Source organism: Phalacrocorax aristotelis, chromosome 8 (genome assembly GCF_949628215.1).
Source record: "Phalacrocorax aristotelis chromosome 8, bGulAri2.1, whole genome shotgun sequence".
NCBI lineage: Eukaryota > Metazoa > Chordata > Aves > Suliformes > Phalacrocoracidae > Phalacrocorax > Phalacrocorax aristotelis.
In genome coordinates this window covers 33,375,798-33,395,353 of record NC_134283.1, presented here as the reverse complement: position 1 = coordinate 33,395,353, position 19,556 = coordinate 33,375,798, and the positions used below count along the sequence as shown (strand labels likewise).

Below are 19,556 nucleotides of genomic sequence, written 5' to 3'. Positions count from 1 at the left end.
CCCGGTGCCGCTGCCTCGCGACGCTCTAGGCCAAAGCGGCAGACGCTTTTTGGTGCTTGGGCGGACTTGCCTCGCTTTACGGCCCGGGCACCGCCGCGCGACAATTTCCGTTCTCTTGTCGCTTATACCCTCAACATGGCGTCGGGCAGCGGGGTAAGTGCGGGCGGCGGCGGGGCCGCGCCCCTCGCTTTTTCTCGGTAGGCCCTAGGCCGTGCCGGGGGCAGGGCTGGGGCGGCCCTGGCCGCTCTGGAGGGGCAGGGGTACGGGCAGGACCAGGGAAGGGCCGCCTCGCTGCGGCTGGGCCTCGCTCGGGCCTTGCTGCCAGGCCGCTGGTTGAGGAGCCCCTCGCGGGGGGGACGCGGGAGGGCTGGGGGTGCTCGGCTGGGCGGGGGCCTTTGGGGAGGCCCCGTCTTTGCTTTTCACACCGCTGTGCCTCCTGTGTGTGGACGGTGGGAGATTTGAGGCCCCCCGAGAGGCCCCGATGCCTTCAGGGCTAAAAGGGGGATGGTCCACTCCCCGATCTTTCTGTCCTAGGGCCAGCCCGCCGCCGAGGGAGCCCCTCTTTCAGGCAGGCAGCGTGAGGAGATCCGATACTGCCCCAACGCCTGGGCTGGGGGTACCCACTCTCCGTCAGGCCCTGGGGGGGTACCAGGACCAGCCCATCCCAGGGTCCCCGTGAGGCTGGGCGATGGAGGGTGGAGGCAGCTCCCTCCTTCCATTCCCCCTCTTGTCTTGCCCCTTTGCTTCTTGACTCTTCTGGGAAGGGGTTGCCTATTTCCTGGCTGGCTCTCACACTGTCCTGCTGAAGTTGTTGCTTGCTGCCATCTGCCCTGCATGGATAAACCACCCTTTCCATGACTGTTATTCTGGAGTCTCCAATGGCTCCCGTGTAACCTGATTATTTTATCAGTGTTGCTCAGTTTGTGTAATGTGGCAGTGAGGTCTTTATGCCTCTATGGATTCTGCAAAATCTGGCATTGGGAATACCAAGATTGGACAGGTGAGGTGGATGCCATTGGCATAACGTGCCTGGAGAGACAGACCAGTTTAAACACCTCCAGTAACACCCCAGACAGCTGTCAGCACTGCAGGGGCTGTGCTCTTCTCCTTTCTTGGCCAATCTTTCCTTCACTTGAAGCCACTTGCTGAGAAGCAGTACTGAGAGCGGTCAGGGAGCAGGATGTCTGGAGAAGAGGAGGCTGAGGGGAGACCTTATCGCTCTCTACAACTACCTGAAAGGAGGTTGTAGTGAGGCGGGGGTTGGTCTCTTCTCCCTAGTAACAAGCAATAGGATGAGAGGAAATGGCCTCAAGCTGTGACAGGGGAAGGTTAGGTTGGATATTAGGAAGCACTTCTTCACCAGAAGGGTTGTCAGGCATTGGAACAGGCTGCCCAGGGACATGGTGGAGTCTTCATCCCTGGAGGTATTTAAGGGAAGGGTAGATGTGGTGCTTGAGGATATGGTCTAGTGGTGGACTTGGCAGTGATAAGTTAGCGGTTGGACTCGGTGATCTTAAGGGTCTTTTCCAACCTTAACGATTCTATGATTCTGTGTCTGCCCGGGATTGAGAGGAGCCTGTGTTCTGTTCTCAGCTGCTGGTGGTTACATTCCTGTTAGACTGAGCCAGACTTGAGACTCCTGTATTATTTAATAGGCTTTGATGCTAATACTGGGCCGATCATTCAGTGTCCACCTCCACAGGGAACAGGAGGCTATGGGGCACTTCTGGTTTTTAATTGTCGTTACTTACTTGGGAAATATCACTGTCATCCAAAGCAGTTCTTAGAAAATTATTTTGGGTCTTGCAGCCACCCTTGCCTCCACCAGACCAGTTAAGAAAAGTTCCTTTGGATAACGTCTAGCCAAGATCTTGCTAGGTGTTTGGGTTTAATTTCTTTCCCTGTGTCTGGATGAGGGAGATTGGTAAAAGAGCTGCAAAATACTCTTTCCCGTTTATTACAACAGGAGAGTGAAGCAGCAAGTATATCGCTTCCCCCCTGGACTCCCGCCAGCTATGATTTGTGATAATGTTCTGGTATGCAGGAGAGCCTAGATTCTGGAAAATACCCCCAAATGTTAATTTACACTCCATCATATTTTCTTTTCTTTTGCTCAAGGTGGTTAATAAAACCTGTTATGACATGCTTAAAGTGCTTGAGAAGCGCTGGGAATAAATGAGAATTTTTCTACGCCTCCCTAAGGCATTTTCATTCCTATCAGTAGTTGTTCGTTCCATTTGAAGGATTGCCAGTGGAGAAAATGTTAAATGGCTGTTCTGCTGTGATAGCTTCAAATGGGATTTATTTCCTTTGGATTGTGACTGGATTCTTGATTTGGCTGAACAAAGAAGGCGGTGGGGTGTGGAGGGGTCCTTCTTTCCCGGAGGTGTTTTAAAATACATCTGTCTTTTTTTTTTTAATATGAAACTTGAGAGCCTCTCATTGCTGTGCCGAGTGAAATGCAGCTTTCTAACCAAACGAGAGTTATGTTCTCAAGAAAGTAAAGAAGTGTCTGAGTTATAAGCCATGACTGATAGCAGGTGCAGGGACCCTAACTCCAGTTGGGGCAGATGCTGAGGAGAGGCTGTGCTGGTCTGGTGATGTGAATGGAAGAGGGGTTCTTGTCCAGTCACTTCTGTCCTCAGCGTTAGTGAGTAGGTGACAATCCCCCCTGAAAAGAACAGTCTTTGTATTCTTCAGTGCCAGCTTCACCTGAATTCAGCTTCTCTTCACGCAGCTTATCCTGTCATGGCCAGTGTAGAGTGCTCTGGGGACCTGCCATAGGGACAGTCTGCCTCAGAGGTGTTCTTTCCCTTCACTGCTTGTCTGCAGTATGAAGCTGCAGGAGCAGGACAGCTTACTGTGTGCTCTGTACAGGTGCTTCCCTGGTATCCAACCATTCTCTTAAGCTACGTGATTCATTCCTAGGTATGAAAAGAGAGGACATGGGGATATAATGTAGTGCCCCTAATTTACTGCTGTGGCCTCACAAGCCAAGTGATTCTACCTCTTTTCCCAGTCTCCCCTCAGAGCTAGTCAAACTGTATAATAAATGTTAATACACTTTGTTTCCTTCTCAGACTAAGAACTTGGACTTCCGCCGAAAGTGGGACAAAGATGAATATGAGAAACTTGCAGAGAAGCGTCTTACGGAAGAGAGAGAAAAGAAAGATGGTGTGTAGTGTACTGACTTCAGGCAAGCTTTGCTCATTTGGCAGTGAGTCACCCAAACCCTTTGAGTTTGAGAGGGAGAGAGCAGCTAGAAGTGAAGTCCTGGGGGAAGCAGCAGAAATTCAAGGCTGGCTTGCTCTGATCCTTTTTCCTGTGCTTGCCACTGAATATATTTTTTTTATAAAAGTAATTACTGAGAACCTTTGCCTCTTTTTGCCTGTTCTTTGGGGAGGAAGAGGAACAATCAGCCCCTGGAAAGATAATATCAGAGTATAACCCACATCAGAGCTGGAGATACCTCACAGATCTATGTGGTTCTAATAGGAACCAGGAAATAGTGGGAAAGAAGTTATATTCTTTACTGATTCTGCATGAATCAAGTAGTCCCCAGGTTCCTGGTAGCCCCTCTTCATCAAGGGCAACATGAAATCCAGTGTGTCAAGCTTGACCTTTTCTGATAAATGCTTCGGTTTTTTGATTATGTGTTAGGCAAACCAGCTCAGCCTGTCAAAAGGGAACTTCTGCGGCACCGAGACTACAAAGTGGACCTGGAATCGAAGCTGGGGAAAACCATCGTCATCACCAAAACTACCCCTCAGTCAGAGATGGGAGGGTAGGTCATGGTCTTTTTGTTGGAGTCTCAGAGTTGTGCTGATGAGACCAGGGAGCTGTGGTACAGCAGTACGTATGGAAGAGACGCAGCAGGCTGAGCCCCTTCAGACATTAGTACTTGATATCAGTGTTGCTTTGACCATCTGTAGAAACAACTGAGGCAGATCTCTGCTGCCTGCTTGGGTTTTGTTAGCCAAGAGGCCTGCTTGCAGTGAGACCCTCACTGCTGTTGATCTGAGTTTCTGATTTGGATATCTGTGCACTGGGAATGGGAGAAATATCCAGATACCTGTCCTTAGGAATGGTGTTTGGCTGCTGTTTGTGCAGATTGTGTTCGGCCAAAGGCTGAAAGGAATCTTAGCTCACCCTAAGCTGTCAAGAACTTGAGAAGAATGCATTGAGTTTGTGCCATCTCAAGAGTAAGCCTATCAGTGTTTCACTGTTGTAGCCTAGTAGCTAGCAGCACCAGGGAGATGCACAGCATCCTGAACAGCACCCAGGAATTATAGGCCCTGGCTGGGTTTTTGCAACAGCTCTTAAGACGGGCAGAAGGCACTGCTGTATAAAGCAGGGACTTGCTGCTGTGAGCTAATAGGGATGGGAGAACTTATCTTGCAGCCAGGTGAGAGCCTTCAGCAGTCTGCAGTCTGTAAACCTGGCTGTGTGGGCAGCCCTGCCTTGGAGAAGGGCAGCTGAGCCCTGCAATGTCACAGAGTCCATCCCACCCTGTTGGCTGGAACTGGAAGGGGAAGATGCTGTGATTGACATAGTTACAGATCAGCTCATGTCTTGGTTACTGTAGTCTGTCAGAGTGGTGTCAGCTTAAGGGTCGGTACCTCCAGCGTTAACCCGGGCAGCTCTGTCAATCTGGGGTGTGCCTTTGTACATTTCTTTTCCCTGGGGCTCTCTGTAATGGACGTAGCTTCCCTCTTGCCCTCGAGAAAGGAGTCATATCCCAAGTGACATGCAGATTTCACATTTTAGATTATCTCAAATAGTTGTTCTGTGAGGTGAGGCTTGTCTCATGCTTTGGCATTAATGTTTTCTCTCTCTCTGCCAGGTATTACTGTAACGTATGCGACTGTGTGGTGAAAGACTCCATTAACTTCTTGGATCACATCAATGGCAAAAAACGTAAAGACAATTTTTCTGCTTTGTTGGAGGGTTGGTTGAATTGGAGGACAGCTGCAATGCGCCGGGCTGTTCCCTGTGTGCCTCAACAGTGTCTGAGGGCTGAACACTTTCATACATGAATCAAAGTGTGCTTTGGGGATCTGGATGTAGGCAATGTTTGCTCATGAGAGCTGTGGAGGTGCTGCCTTTACCTCCTGGCACATTCCAGGGTACTGGACCATTTTCACGCAATAAGGCCAGAAGAAAGAGTGATTGGTTTACCCTGTTTAGATGGACGTATTTTCAGCACCCAGAGAGTCTGTGCTGTGAGAAGCCCAGGGTCAGCAAATCCTGATATCTCTTTTGAAAATCTGGAGCCAGGCTTTTTTACAGCATTAAAACTTTAAAGAAATTCTTAAATAAGTAAAAGGTATAGGAGTAGCCCATTTTTGCATCAGAAGCTTCTCTGTAGAAAGTTGAGTATGAAGCTCAAAACTAGCTGGTCCCTGGGCTCCAGAGTATGGATCAGGGTTCACACGGATGGAGGCTGTGGTTTGCTGAGGATGAGCAGAGACAGGAGTGGGGCACAATGACCCTGAAGTTGGGTCCAGCAGTGTGATGGTGTTATCATCCTGTACCTAGCTCTGGTTCTTCTCTCCATTGCCATGACGATGCAGTTAACTTAGGTCAAGACAAAGACAAAAGGATTCTCAGTTTATTGGTGTGTTCCCTTACTGTGTTTAACTTGAAAAAGAGGACTGGAACCTTATTGAACTGACTCTCATTTCATGACTGTGGGCATTGCTTTTCCTCAACTTGTTCAGAGAGTGGGGAAAGTGGAGAAAGTAGAGGAGCAGCAGGATGCACTGACACATTCTTGCCATGTTGTTCTGCTCCTGAAGGTGATTTTGGATCCCTGTGGAAGTCAACAAATGGACCCATTATAAAAAGGCAGTGATGTATGTGATCCAGAGCTGCACACTTGGCTGCTTGAACCTTTGAGAAATGGGAGGTTCAGAAGAGGACCCAAGGGCCAGTTTTCTGTAGCTAGGAAAAGAAAACCCAACATGTTAAAGCCCTGTGCTTTTATGTGAATGGAAGAAGGACGCTTAAGTGCTTTGTTTGACATGTTGGGAGATTAGCAATAAGTACATGAGAGAATCTGGAATCACAACTCCTGGCATGACTTCGTGCATGGGCCTGAGATGAAGGGTTGAGCTGGGGCTGGAAAGTGGCTGATGCATAGCTCTTTAGTACAATATGATTTACAGAGTAAGTTTGGGAGCTTTTGATCCAGTCCATAAATCTGGCTGAAACTTGCCTGTTCTTGGCAGCCCTCTTGCTAGTTCCTGGTGTGTACTTTGGGCTTCTAAGTGCTGCTGCATCCCTGGGACAAACCTGTCAACAGGCTGTTTGGATCCACCAGGCAGTGCGGGTTGGAGGCATTGCCAGGGGTGGCCCCTTCAATCTAGGCTTACTCATGAGCAGAAACTTGGGAATCTGTTCTAAGCAGCCACCGAATCAGAGGCCTGGCTTAATATTTCATGTCTCTGCTTTAGCTAGAAATGTCCTGTGCAAGCAGGAACTCTACTGAGAGCCGCTGATGTCTTATTTAGCCTCTCCCACAGCTGAGAGATGCCAGCTTGCCAGTTTTATCCTGGCCCCTTTTTCAGCACTCAAACCATTTTTTTTCCACTGGTCCAAAATTAAATTTCCTGAAGTGTCAGAACACCAACACAATGGGGAGCATCCTAATAGGGAACCTTAAAAGAATAGGCTGGGTCCTCCTTCTCATTACAAGTAATGTACAGATCATTGTAGTCACTGCCTGGTTTAGGTTATGGTGTCCCTCTTAAGCCCATCCCCTCTGACATAAGAAATCCCAATCTGCGTAGGAATATGGGACCAGATGAGGACAGAAAGTGCATGCCTCCCTGGGGGAGGAGGCACTGCTGCGTTACACTCCTCAAGCTGGCTGTGGGTTACCTGTGCGGTGGTACAGTGCCCTGCCAGGCTTTGCTGCTTGGGAACACAGGGGACAGTGCTGCTCCCTGTGCATTGGGTGGTGGGTGGCCTGCAAGTCAGTGCAATTAGGTCAGCTTAGAGCACTGAGCCCTGAGGGTATGTGGCCTTGTGCATGAGTGTAGTGTGGCCCTGGAAGCTGCTTTGCGGCATGGATGACAGGCAGGAAGAGACTACTGTGCTGAGATATTTAAATTGGGATCAGGGACAGGGCCTATGTGCAGACCATCAAAGGCTGTGAGTATTGCTGAACATATTTGATTCCACTCCTGTTTTTCTAGACCAGAGAAATCTGGGCATGTCCATGCGGGTGGAGCGCTCCACACTGGACCAGGTGAAGAAACGCTTTGAGGTGAACAAGAAGAAGATGGAGGAGAAGCAGAAGGACTATGACTTTGAGGAGAGGATGAAGGAACTCCGTGAGGAGGTGAGTCTGGGCAGCGGCTGATGAAGCAAAGCCCCCCCGAAACATGTTTTGTGAGAAAATCAACCCTGGTTCCTAATCTTGTTCCACAGAAGCCTTGTTCTTGGTAGCATGGGCTTTTTGTCTGCTGCTATGAGTGGGTTTTGTTTCTTTGTTGTTTTCTTTTTAAAAAGTTTTCTGCTGCTGTTCTTGGAAACCCTTTCCCCCTCGTTCTGTGTAAGGATAACTTTTGATGCTTCAGGTTTCCACTGAGAGCAGCACAAGCCTGACAGTGCACCTGGTTTTTGTTTCCCATTAGTTGTGTTTGAACTTGTGTGCTCTGATAAGCAGATCTGTGTCTTTGTCCCTTATCTTCCATGGTTCTTAGGATTGCTGGGATCCTTCTCCATGTGGCATGTTGCTTCTGTGTGGCCTCCCTGAGTGTGGAAGGGCTCTGTGAGCAGCGTGCTGTGGTGTGAGATATGCGTGGATGCAGTGAAAGACAGCAGATTCCTCCCAAACCTGGGCTTAGGTGTCAGCTCCCTGACATGAAGATCAAATGTATTTGAAAATCTGACAAAGTTCTGACAGTTGAGGAGTTTCTGTGGATGCTTCTTCTCCATCAGCAGTCACATAACAACCAAACATTAAAAACTGCTGCCGATTTGAGTCTCCCTGCCCAAGCCCTGAGCTCTGCTTCACCACAGGATTACTCTGCTGGGGTGCAGGCAGAGCAGCCCTCTGCTCTGCTCTCGAGCAGGCTTTGGTGCCGCTGAGCCTGATTTGTTGGGAGAGTTAGGAGACAGGTGCCCCAGCCGTGCAGCAAGTGCTGTGGGTTAAAAAGCTACTGCCAGTCAACGTATGGCAACAAAGAAATCAGCAGCAGCTTTTGGTGTAGCTTTCTCCAAGGCATGAATGTCTCCAGTAGCTGCGGCACAGCAGATGGTGATGGGAATGGTAGGAGCAGTTGCTAAGTTGAGAGCTGAAGCCGTGCTTCTACATCGCCCAGTACAAGCCTGGCGCTGTTCCAGGGCTTGTGATCCTTGCAGAGCAAAACACTTTGATTAAAACAGTGCAAACTTTTTGATGCCAAAACCCCCCAAAGCCACTCAGAGCTTCAGTTTCTGTTCCAGTGAGCAGCTGTCACTGCCAGGCTGAAAGCCAACAGGAAGCAACATTCAGCATCACAGTCACTAGAACAGGGCATCCTATGAGGGAAATGCCTCCCGCTTTAAAAACAGCTCCTTCTTGCCTCAGTGTTGATTCCAGACAAAACTTCTGACGTTTGTTCAGGAGAGAGAGTTTCATAACACTTCTTTTTGGCTACGTCCTCTGTGTGACTCTGCTCTTGGGGTGGTAGGTGGAGTGGTCTGGAGACAGTGGGAGACTTCCTCCTGGGAAACCGCAGTCCAGGATTTCTGCTGGCTGTTCTATTTCCTCAGACACAGTTTGGGTACTGTTGGTAGGACTTGGGTTAACTGTGCAGTGCCCGGTGTCTCAAAAGCTTACTCAGCTCAGGAGGTTCAAATTATTTTGCTGTCCTGTCCCTTGCTACAGGAGGAGAAGGCCAAAGCCTACAAGAAGGAGAAGCAGAGAGAGAAGAAAAGACGAGCGGAGGAAGATTTGACATTTGAAGAGGATGATGAAATGGCAGCTGTGATGGGTTTCTCTGGTTTCGGCTCAACCAAAAAGAATCACTGAGCAGCTCTGGACTCTCCTCTTGATACAAATTGTTTTTACCCAGGGGACTCTGGATATCTCTCAAAAGACTTAATTGAGGACTTTTATGTAAATCTCCCAGTAGAGGTTGGCTGGAGGAGTCGAAAAGCGATTCCCTGCCCTACCTGTGCTGCAGAACAAGCTCTGCCTGTCATTAGCTTCCCATCTCCTTCTGTGTCCTAGATCTGGCTGCTCATCACTGCTCTATGGCCTTATGCGTGCAGGGGAGCATTCTGCTGGGTATGTTTTTGTGTCAATAAAGTGCAACAGTTCTGTACAGATGGCCTGGTTCAGGATTAATCTAGTTGTCAACCAGATATTGTTGTTCCAGGCCCTAGTTGTTCTAGTTGCCAACCAGGCTGTGTGTTTGAGACGCAGGGAGTAATTCAGTTTCTTTTTGGATCGTGTAACTGAAGGAAACATGCCGCAGCGAGCGGTGTTGAGCGGTACAACCTGCATCTTTATGGCTTGTACTGAGCAGAGCTGGTGGCTGCATGGAGTCCGGGTCACCAAAACTTTCCTGTGTATTTTATCTGCAAGGGATACTTCCCTGCTTTTCTTTGTGTTTTGTCCCATAACTTTGATATCTTTAAGGCAGGGGAGAAATTCCTCCCCATGACTGATCTAGGATAGAGCAAATGAAAGAAAGGTGTGTGCAATTTGCCAGAAATAAATGGATCATTTTAATGGGCCCTTTGGTGGGAGTTTGATTCCTTCTTTGTTTTGAGAGCTGCTGCTTCCCACCAAGAAGAGTTGCTGGTTCTCCCAAGCTGTGCAAATGGTGGTGGCCTTCTGGGGACCTTGATGGAGGCAAAGGCAAGGCTTGTCACCCTCTCTCTCAGCTCAGCTGCCAGCTGCCCTATGCAGGCAGTTGCGGTCATTCTTGGCTTTTTCAAGTAATTCTGGAGATGGGTGTAAGAACATGGAAGGGGGGAGGGAAGAGAGGGGAAAGGGAAGGGGAAAGGAGGACAGGACTGGGGAGCTGCATTTCCATTAGGCAATCGAAGAGCAGGCTGGGCTGTGTTCCAGGTTTTACCAGCCTTAGTATATTAAGGGCCATTTTTTTCCTGTCTGCTGGCTATCAGTGTCTTTTCACCTCTACCCTCCCTTAAATCCACTTCATTTCTGCTTTTATTTACCTCAGTCAAACCTTGTGTGACTCATTTCCATCTACAGTTAGGATTTATATGTTGTGTGGCTGGGTTTTCATAGCTCTTGTCTTTCCTCTCTTTTTATGTATGTTGATGAGATCCTTGCTCTTGCCCTTCTCTGTACTCATATAAAATTTCCGACCCGAGGAAGGCTGCAGTGTGGTTAGCCTGCTCTTTCTAATACATCTAGAACAAATCCTGTAATGCTTTGCTGCTGTTTTAATTCCTTAATCTTAGACTGCTGACAGCTTCATTGCCTTGGGTCTTTACGCTTCAATTCAGATTATAATCCCCGTTGAAGATGCTATTGAAATGATTTATAGCCAGTCAGATACAACTGTCCTTGGAGGTTTGACCCTTTTAACTTGGCAATCCTTTGACTTTGGCAAATGCTCTCTGAGCACACAAGCTGGAAAGGCAACTTTCATTCCAGCCACGTACCTAGTGCTGTTCAGATTGCAGCATGTGAATTCAGCAGGCTGAATGGGAGAGGGAAGGTGCTTGTGCCTTTGTGCCCTCTGGGGCGCGAAAGGGATGCTGCTGTGGTTTCATACGCATTAAAAGTTTAGGACATTTCAGAGAAGATTTAGCAGTAGCCATTTTATCCAAGCCACCAGCTCTACAGCCAACCAGAGCCTCACTGCAGCCTGAATTCGGTTTGGGCTTCTGGGGAAGGGGCAGGGGCTGCCCTGCACCCTCCCTCATCCCCAGGTTGTGACCTTGGAGCCAGTGGCTGCTGCCTGTGTTTCCCCACGGAGCATGCTGCTGTTCTTGTCCATTACGGTGCACCCAAGGGGGGGAGGTGTGAAGTGGCAGCCCCAGAAAAACCTTCCATGGGAGATGGCCGGGGTTGTGCAGCCTGCTGCCGTGGGCTGGAGCCTGCACTGGCCTGACCCAGCCTGTCCCAGTGCTGCTGCCCACTGCTCTCCATCCTGGGAGACAGGGAGGAAATCCCTCTGTGGTGCAGTGGGATGAGAGAGGGTTTTCATTAACAAGATTCCTCCTTGGTAAAACGACTGGCCTCCATCCCGAGGCTGTCTGCACCCTCTGGACTGAAGCCCCAGCCCCAGCATCTCTGCACTGCTGCAGCCTGGTCCCAGCGCTGGGGCTGCTCTTGCTGGGAGAGCCGAGCTCTTTGTCTCAGTGGCTTGCTGGGAGCAGTGGTGTGTGCAGCAGCAGACACAAGCTTTTGCTGGATTCCCAGCAGCGGGAGCTGCCTCTAGCCAAGGATGAAAAGCTGGTTTCATGGGAAGAAATAATATTTAGAAAAGAGGTGGATAACATTTTCTGCACTTGCCATGTTAACTCTTTGTGCCCACAGCTGCTCAGTGCTGCTGTGGGGTGTTAACCCTTCTCTCACTGCCCCCAGTGTGGGAGCAGTGGTTCTCTGTGACTCTTCATTAGCACTCTCCATCTCCATGCTGAATTGTAAGGCTGCTGGTGCTGGACGTACCTGTATGGGTCAGAGCTTGGGGTTTTAATTAGAGAGAGGGAGGCCCCAGCTCTGCAGCTCTTTCCTGCTTCTCCCCACCAGCAAACAGGGCCAGGGTGCTCTGTGCCTGCCTGATGATTCCCGCTTCCCTCTTGCTGGACCTGCGGCCCCTTTTGGTGCAGCTGTTCTGTGGACTGAAACTGGGAGCTGGTGGAGTAAGGAGGAACGTTTCTCATGGTTCCCACATCCAGGCTGGGGTATCCTGCGTGGTCTCACTGTAAAAGTGTTTTGAGGTGCCTGGAGCCGCCTTGGTGCTTGTTGTCAGCACCTGGGCAGAGGGTACAAGGCTCTGCCCTGGCCACAGAGCAGTTCCTCACAGCGTGTGGCTCAGAGGACCTGGGGGTACGATCTCCCAGTTCAACAGACCTACCTGCACCCTGTATGTCCTAGCCAGGCTGGGGATCGTGATCAGCCTGAGCCGGACTATTATAGCTCCACCCTGTTAAGTAGTGATGGGACTGTTGAAGAAGCACTGGGGCATTGCAGCAGACCCCAGAGAAAACACAATCTTGCCCCCACCACTTCTCTCCCAGTCATCTTCTTCCCTGGCTTCATTCTGGGAGGGAGGATTGAAGCCTTGCAGAGAGGCTGAGCACCAACACCCACACTGCAAAGCTGCCTTTCTCCCTTCCTTCAGAGGGAACTGGGATGCCATTGTGCACCCCTCAACCCTGCCCTCCCCTGCTGTCCCACCTTCCCATCACTCTCTTCAGGTCCTGCTCGGGACTAGAGGAGCAGCAGCCAAATACAGCCCCGGATTCCCACCATCCCAGTAAAATGACTGGGATCAGGGACCTGGAGTCATCCTGGAGAAGAAGGGGTCCCAGACTGTCCCCATGCATTGCTCTGCCTTGGCCAGGTGAATCATTACCTGCTTCAGTGGCTTTATTACCAAAAAGACCCAGCTTTTTAGCGATTTACACTAGTTTTACACCCTGCCCTCCTGAAAGAGAGGTTTAAGAGCTTGGCAGGAGCTCCAGTCCTCCCACTGCTCAGGCCATAAGCTACTGCTGCCCCAGTTAGGCTGCTGCTCTTGCCGTTTGCCATCATTAAGCTAAACATCCATGGGCAATATCCCTGGAAAGCCCCTGTCCTGCTTCTCTTTGATCCAGTATGGCGATGCCGGGAGGATGTACAACCAAACCCCTGCTCTTCTGGGGACGAGCTGTGAGGGCTGAGAGGCTCCCAGGTCTCCCATGCCCCATGAGCTGACCTACTGCTGCAGCACCATCCCACACAACCCTGGAGCCAGTATTTCTGTTCCCCACAGCTCTATGAGCTTCCTGTTTACTAAGCATCACCCCAATTTGTCAATGCTTGGCCCAACCTGTAACCTGTCCTGCTTTCCTCAGCTGGTGGGACAAAGCGTCCCTGGTGGAGAGCCCATTCTGTGCAAGGGCAAAGGTCCAACCCCTGCTGGAGCTGGTGTTTCTGCAGAAGGGAGTGGGAAGGAATGGGAGGCTGGGGGGTGGGGGGCGGGTCAGGGCTGCTCTGCAGGGGGCTGTGGGAATATGGTCCCTGCTCAGAGACTGTGTGATCTGCCAGGCAGCCGGGGAGCCCCGGTGGCCCTGCCATGCCTTTGTTCCTCCTTCTTTTTCTTTTCCACCTTCAGATTTTTTTTCCCTCTGCTACCAGCCTGCTGCGCATGCAGCACTCCCTCCCTGCCTTTCCACCCACAGTTCCTGTCTTGATTTTCCTTCCCCTCTACAAATATGTGTTCCTTAGGCTCCTTGTCTTCCCTGAGCAGCTTCCCTCATCAGCATTGCCTCCCCAAACCTATTCTTTTTTTCCTACTTTGCCCCCTCTCCCTGTTTTCACACAGGCCCTCCTTGTCCCTTCCCCTGCCTGCTCCTTTCCCCTTCCCTCCAGCTGCTCAGGCACCCATTCACTCACTCTCTGTCTCCCCTTCCCTGACAGTTTGGGGGAAATCTGTCTGTGTCAACACACAAATTCCATTATTTATTGGCTGAGCAGAGCGAGGTCCTACACTCGTCTGTAATTGTCTGTAGATCAAAGTGCCTGCTGATGGCAGCTTTGCCTTCTTGCAGCAGAACACCACCCCCAGCTTCACTGCTCCCCATCCTCCCAGGGGAGTCGGGTGCGTGCATGTCAACACCCTTGATAACTGATCTCCCAGACAGAGATGAAAGAAGTAGAGCTGGTGGGGGAGAAAAGGGAGATCTGGAGGATCTGCTCCCAGGAGCAGATGGGGATGTTGGGGAGTGTCTCAAGCACCACACAGGCCCTGGCAGAGGCTCGGGGAGGGTGAGATGGTAGAAGTGGTCCCTATCCTGGGAACTGGGACAGAGAAATGAAGTGAAGGGGGGGCAGGGAAGCAGGGAATATCCCCATATCTGTCCCAGACTGGAAGAGTTGGAATTTATTCTCCAGAGATGCATCCCCAGAGATCCAGGATGGCTCCACAGAAGCAGACGGCTAAAAACTAGAAATGGGGACAAAGGAGAACATGCTTTTTCTACCTTTCCCTCCTGAAACCACCAACCTAGACCAGGGATGTGGCACTTCAAAGTGAAATGCAGGCACCTGTTTGTTGTTTGGGTGTGTGTGGGGAGAGGACAAGGAAACATCCACCCCAGCTCCTGCTGCTTGGCCGCCTTGTTGGGGTCCCAACTCCAACATTTCCAGCTGCTGTTTAGCATGTTGTGAGAGGAGAGGAAAGGAGAGGAGAGGAGAGGAGAGGAGAGGAGACGAGACGAGACGAGACGAGACGAGACGAGAGGAGACGAGAGGAGACGAGAGGAGACGAGAGGAGAGGAGACGAGAGGAGAGGAGACGAGAGGAGAGGAGAGGATCATGGATCCTGCCAAGGGGAGCTGTTAGAGTTATGGCCCCTTCCCTGGAGTCCTTTGGGAGCTGACAAGATACTTCCTTGTGGCTACAGGACCTTCTTCTCATAGGAAAGAGCAGGTCAAATTTTTTGTAGGATCACCCATATGGAGGGGAGACCTGCAGTGGTTTCTCTGCTGGAGGAGGTGAGGTGAATCGGAACGCCCCCTCCCTAGGGCCGGTCTTCCCGTTCAATCAAGATACACTGGGGAAAATGGACTTAATGAAGCCACATCTTCTGTTCCACATGGATCTGCAGACACCAAGAAACATAGACATCAACAGTTCTGATAGCTTGATCCCCTCTCGCTGTCCAGCACGTGAAGCTGTCTGGCTCAAGCCATGGGTCTGCTTGCCTTTAACTCTCAAGTTGTCCCCAAATTTTCATCCTTGTGACACCTCCCTGGTCCTGCCATCAAACCTCCTCTGGCTTCTTTTTGCACAGAGATCAGGCAGTTTCACTTATGCTTCTCCCTATAAGATATTTTTCCAGGCCTTAAATCAGTTTTTTAATATTTTTTCAAAACTTCAGACACAGGTGCTGTGCACAGTATTCCAAGATCGGGCACGCTGGTGTCCGACAAAGGAGAGCTGTCACTTCCTCTCTCCCAAAGCCTCTGCTCTTCCCCCATGCAAGCATTACACTGTTGCCCACCCTTACTTTCCTGCTCACTGACCGCCTTCCCCCTCCTTCTCAGTCCTTCCCAGGGGAGAGGAAACATTCCCACAGGACACTTGGGGGGGGGCCTCTAAATAAGGTGCCCAGAACAGTGCAAGTCCCAGCTCTCAGTATAATGGGGACCCAGCCCTTCTTCTGATTTGGATCTCAGGTCTCTTACTTCAAGAGGAACAAGACACCAGCCATGAAAGCAACTCCCTTTGCAGGCTTGAGCTTGCAAGAAAATCCACCCTTCTGAAACAGGAGCAGAGACATTGGCTTTCTGAGCTGCCAGTGAGGTTCATGTCCCACAGTGAGTAAGAACTGGCTCACCCAGAAGTTGGGTGGGACTGGCCCCTCATGTCCTGAAAATGCTCAAAAGTAGATAATGGCTATGGAGGGTCCATGCAGAGCTGGGCCAGTGTCTCAGCCTCTATCTATCCCAGCAAGAAGGTTTGGGGGATATGTTGCTATGTGTCACTGACCAAGGGAATCCAATTCACTCTACCAGTAGTGACTCCTGAGTTGTCCATCTTAGCTACGTCTTCTTCTCACCTACAAACCACCTTGAACTTCAGGAAAACTTTACTGACACACCTGTCTAGTGCGAAAGGTCTACCTGCACCACTGCCAGGGAATATGAAGGTGATGAACAACTCAAGCACCTTGCAGGACAGAGCCCATGGACTAAGACTTCCAGTGGGAATGGAGTCCCAGCATCCTTCATTGCTCCATACCTCACCTCTGGGCAAGGCATCTGCAAAAAGAAATGGCTGCTTGACAAACACAGGACCTGGCGCTCCCTTGAAATGGGAGCAGCTGGGGAGGATCAACCCCATGCACTGATACGTGTTGGGGGCTGACCTACTGGAAAGCGGCTCTGTTGAGGAGCTAGCAGTGCTGGTGGACAGCAAGATGACCATGAGCCAGCACTGTGCCTTTGTGGCCAAGAAGGCCAATGGTATCCTAGGCTGCATTAAAAGGATTGTGGCCAGCAGGTCAAGGGAGGTTATCCTCCCCCTCTTCTCTGCCCTAATGAGACCACATTCAGAGTACTGTGTCCAGTTTTGGGCCCCCAGTTTAAGAAGGACAGGGAACTGCTTAGGCAAGTCTAGTGGAGAGCTACCAAGATGATCAGGGGACTGGAGCATCTCACTCTAGGAGGAAAGGCTGTGAGGCCTGGGTTTGTTTAGCCTGGAGAAGAGAACACTGAAGGGGGATCTTATACTGCTTATAAATACCTGAAGGGTGGCTGCCAAGAGGATGGAACTGGACTCTTTTCAGTGGTGCTCAATGACAGGACCTGCTCAAGCAGGGGGGTAGGACAAGATGATCTCCAGAAGTCCCTTCCAACCCCTACCATTCTGTGATTCTGTTATTCTGTGAAACTAAGGCTCTCTGGGCACCCTCGCCTTGGTGACCACTTCACCTCTGCTCAGGGTGGGTTGCTACAGATTGGGGCTTTCTGAATCACACAATAGTTTTTATCAGCTGGGACCTTTGGAGCTTCCTGGTGTATCCTTGGTCAGATATGGGCTGGTACATCAGGTTGCTCAGGTGGCTCTCCAAGGATGGCAATTCCTGCCCCAGTCTGGTCCCTGTGCCCTTCATCCTCACGGTGAAGATATTTTCCCTAATACCCAATGAGAGTTTCCCTTCTCCAGCTCATGCCCATAGCTTCTCATCCCATCCCTGTGCACCTCTGAAACAAGACTGGGCATGTTTCATGTTTTGCATCCCAGCACCCAAGGGCAGTCAGAGTGCCCCACTGGCCCTGATAAACACACCGAGATGGCCATCAACCCCTTCAGGGCACTGTTTTCTCCTCCTGAGGGAAAGCAGGGAGCCAAAGCCTCGGAGGGGGAGGAGCACTGATCAGGGCATCCTGCTGCAGAGCTTTGTGGCTTCAAAGGCCAAACCCCCAGCACCTGACCCTGCACCAGCAACTTGGGAGTGACCAGCATGGGACCAGGGCTGCACTTGCCTTCAGTCAGAAGACTCCCCCTCCCACTGTGGTTCCCTCCTTGGGGACTGCAAACAATAACTGCTGTAGCTTTGAGCAAGAAGGGAGCAGCGAACCCACATGCATGGCTGGGCGGACAGGCACCTTGGGGAGCTGGGGGAAGGGATGTGTGGTCTGGCAGGGACAGCTTTTCTTGCAGACCCTTCTGCTGCCCCAGAACACAGCAGGTAGGAAAATGGAGTGATGGTGGTGTCTGGGCAAGATTTGGTGTCTGCAGGCAGCTTTATGATGTTCCCCCAGCCCTTTTCTCTCTGCGTGGTTTTTCCAAGGCAGCTCAACCTGCGGCATCTCCTGCTTCATCCCACCCTGATCTCTCTCCAGCTGGCCTTGCCAAGACACATCAGTGCTGACCTGCCGCAAGCAGCCACCTGCCTGCCTGTGCCAAGACATCTCAGAGAGGCACCACCCCCCACCCCCTTCTTCTGGCTTCCAGCGTTTCCAAAAACAAGCTTCTAGCTGCGTCCTGAGTCCCTACCCTGAGAGAACAGGGCTGGCAGCTGAAAACATCCCTGTGTCACAAGAGGGGACTTAAAATCTACAGGATGTGAAATGGGGTGTTAGCTGGGGTGCTGGACTGTTCCCATGACATCTCCCCCATCCTGCTGTTCACCCGTTCACCCTCCTCTGCTATGCTCCCCTAAACAAGGCTCGGTTTTGGATCTCACGTCCCTCTGCAGCAACCGCAGCCACCCCCAGCCTGTGCCATTTCCTTCAGGAAAGTGATCCTCTGAACAAGCCTGTGCCCCCTCACATGTCCCCCACTTTTGGTCTTGGTCCCCTGGAATCGTGGGGGCTGGGGGGGGCGGGAAGGGACCCCAAGGTTTGGGGAGGTAAGGAAAAGGAACAGGATGGGACTATTCCATGACCTCCCTTAGGGGAGGAAAGCAAGGAGCGGGGGGGGGGACAGAACCACCCCCCAAGGAAGCAGCGATGGAGAGCTGTGGGGGCGGGGAGCAGAGCCAGAAAAGGGCAGACAGGACCGGGCAGGGGGCCGGGGGGGGCCGGATGCTGCCGAGAGCAGTTTACACATTGGAGAGTGCAGTATGAATATTTTACTCTGAACCAAACAAAAGGGCGAGAGCCGCTCCGAGGGTTTCCCGGGACGCGCTTGGTCGAGGACGGGGAAGGACTGGAGAGAGGGAAACGACACCCCCGACAATCTCTGAGTCCAGTGTGTTGTCCGCCCCCAAACCCCCCTCTGGCCTAAGCAGCCCTGGGAGGGTTCCCAGAGCAGCCCTACCCCAGCCCTCGCACGGCCTGGGTCCCAGCCCCGGGCAGGCGGTGCAGGACGGGGATCGGGGACTGAGGCGGGGGGAGAACTGTGGGATGAGAAAGAAACAGAAAGGGACGGGGGGGAGGGGTGACAACGACGACACCAGGGGTGGCCTTGGCGTGGGAGATGGTGCGGAGGACTGGCCGGCCGCGATCGGCGCTTCCGATGCAGCCTGGGCTTCGCTTACCGGGAGCCGGCCCGATTCCACCGTGAGCGGCCCGAGCCCACGCGTGACCCAGCCGCGGCGCTCCTTCCACCTGCTCGCCCCGCGGAGTCACCCCGCCCTTGCCTGCGCCTCTCCCTAACCGGCGGCTCCACGAGCGCGGCACGTCCAGCGTGGGTCACGCTGCGCTCCCCGCGACCAAATCCCCCCTTCCCCAGCCTGACAAACCCCTCCAGCCTCGCCGCCTCCCGCTTCCTCCGCTCTCCCGGTCGCCCCTGGATCCTGCCTCCCACGCGGGTCCCCGTGGGGAGCGGGTCGGGGGGCAGCTGGGGCCGGCGGTTCCCTTCCCACCGCGGACCGAGAGGCAGAGACAAAGGCAATGAAATATCACTGCACGGCTAAAGCCGCTCCGAGCCCCGCCGAGCCCTTAACTAGATCGTTACGGGATTATCCGCGCCCTAAGCAGCCGCGGGGCGGGGGGGGGGCGGCCGCCCCGTCCCGTTACCGGGCGCCCCCGGGGACGGCGCAGTGGGAGGCGGCGGGCGGAGCTGCCCGGGCGCGGCGGCGGCTGAAGACCGGTCTGCGGGGAGAACGGATCGGCCAGCGGAGGGACCGTGATCGGTACCGGGGCGGGGAGGGCTGGGGACGTAGCAGGGGGCTCCGTCTGTCGCCCTCCGTTCCGCGCCCGCCTCCCCCTCGCCTTTCGCGGGGGGCGGAAAGTTTGTACGCGTGGGGGGAGCCGCCGGGGGTGGGGGTGGGGACACAGGTCCCCGGGTCTGTGGCGGGATCGTGCCGCGAGAGCCGGTGGGGTCTGGCACTGGGGTGCCCGGTGGGGGACCGGGATTAGGGGTGCAGGGCTGTGGGCAGGCGGGGTGTCGGGGGTGGGAGAGGGCAGGGAAGGAGGCGGGG

The 19,556-nt window shown here is 52.5% G+C and overlaps 1 protein-coding gene across 1 annotated transcript; it reads left to right on the top strand.

Annotated features, from left to right (window-relative positions):
• Nucleotides 1–30: 30 nt before the first annotated feature.
• Nucleotides 31–9,732, top strand: ZMAT2 (zinc finger matrin-type 2). The gene is made up of 6 exons (XM_075102345.1): nucleotides 31–153; nucleotides 3,081–3,174; nucleotides 3,661–3,784; nucleotides 4,844–4,917; nucleotides 7,200–7,345; nucleotides 8,879–9,732. Exons 1-6 carry the CDS (start codon nucleotides 136–138, stop codon nucleotides 9,020–9,022), a joined length of 600 nt encoding a protein of 199 aa, XP_074958446.1. The 5' UTR covers nucleotides 31–135; the 3' UTR covers nucleotides 9,023–9,732.
• Nucleotides 9,733–19,556: the final 9,824 nt, after the last annotated feature.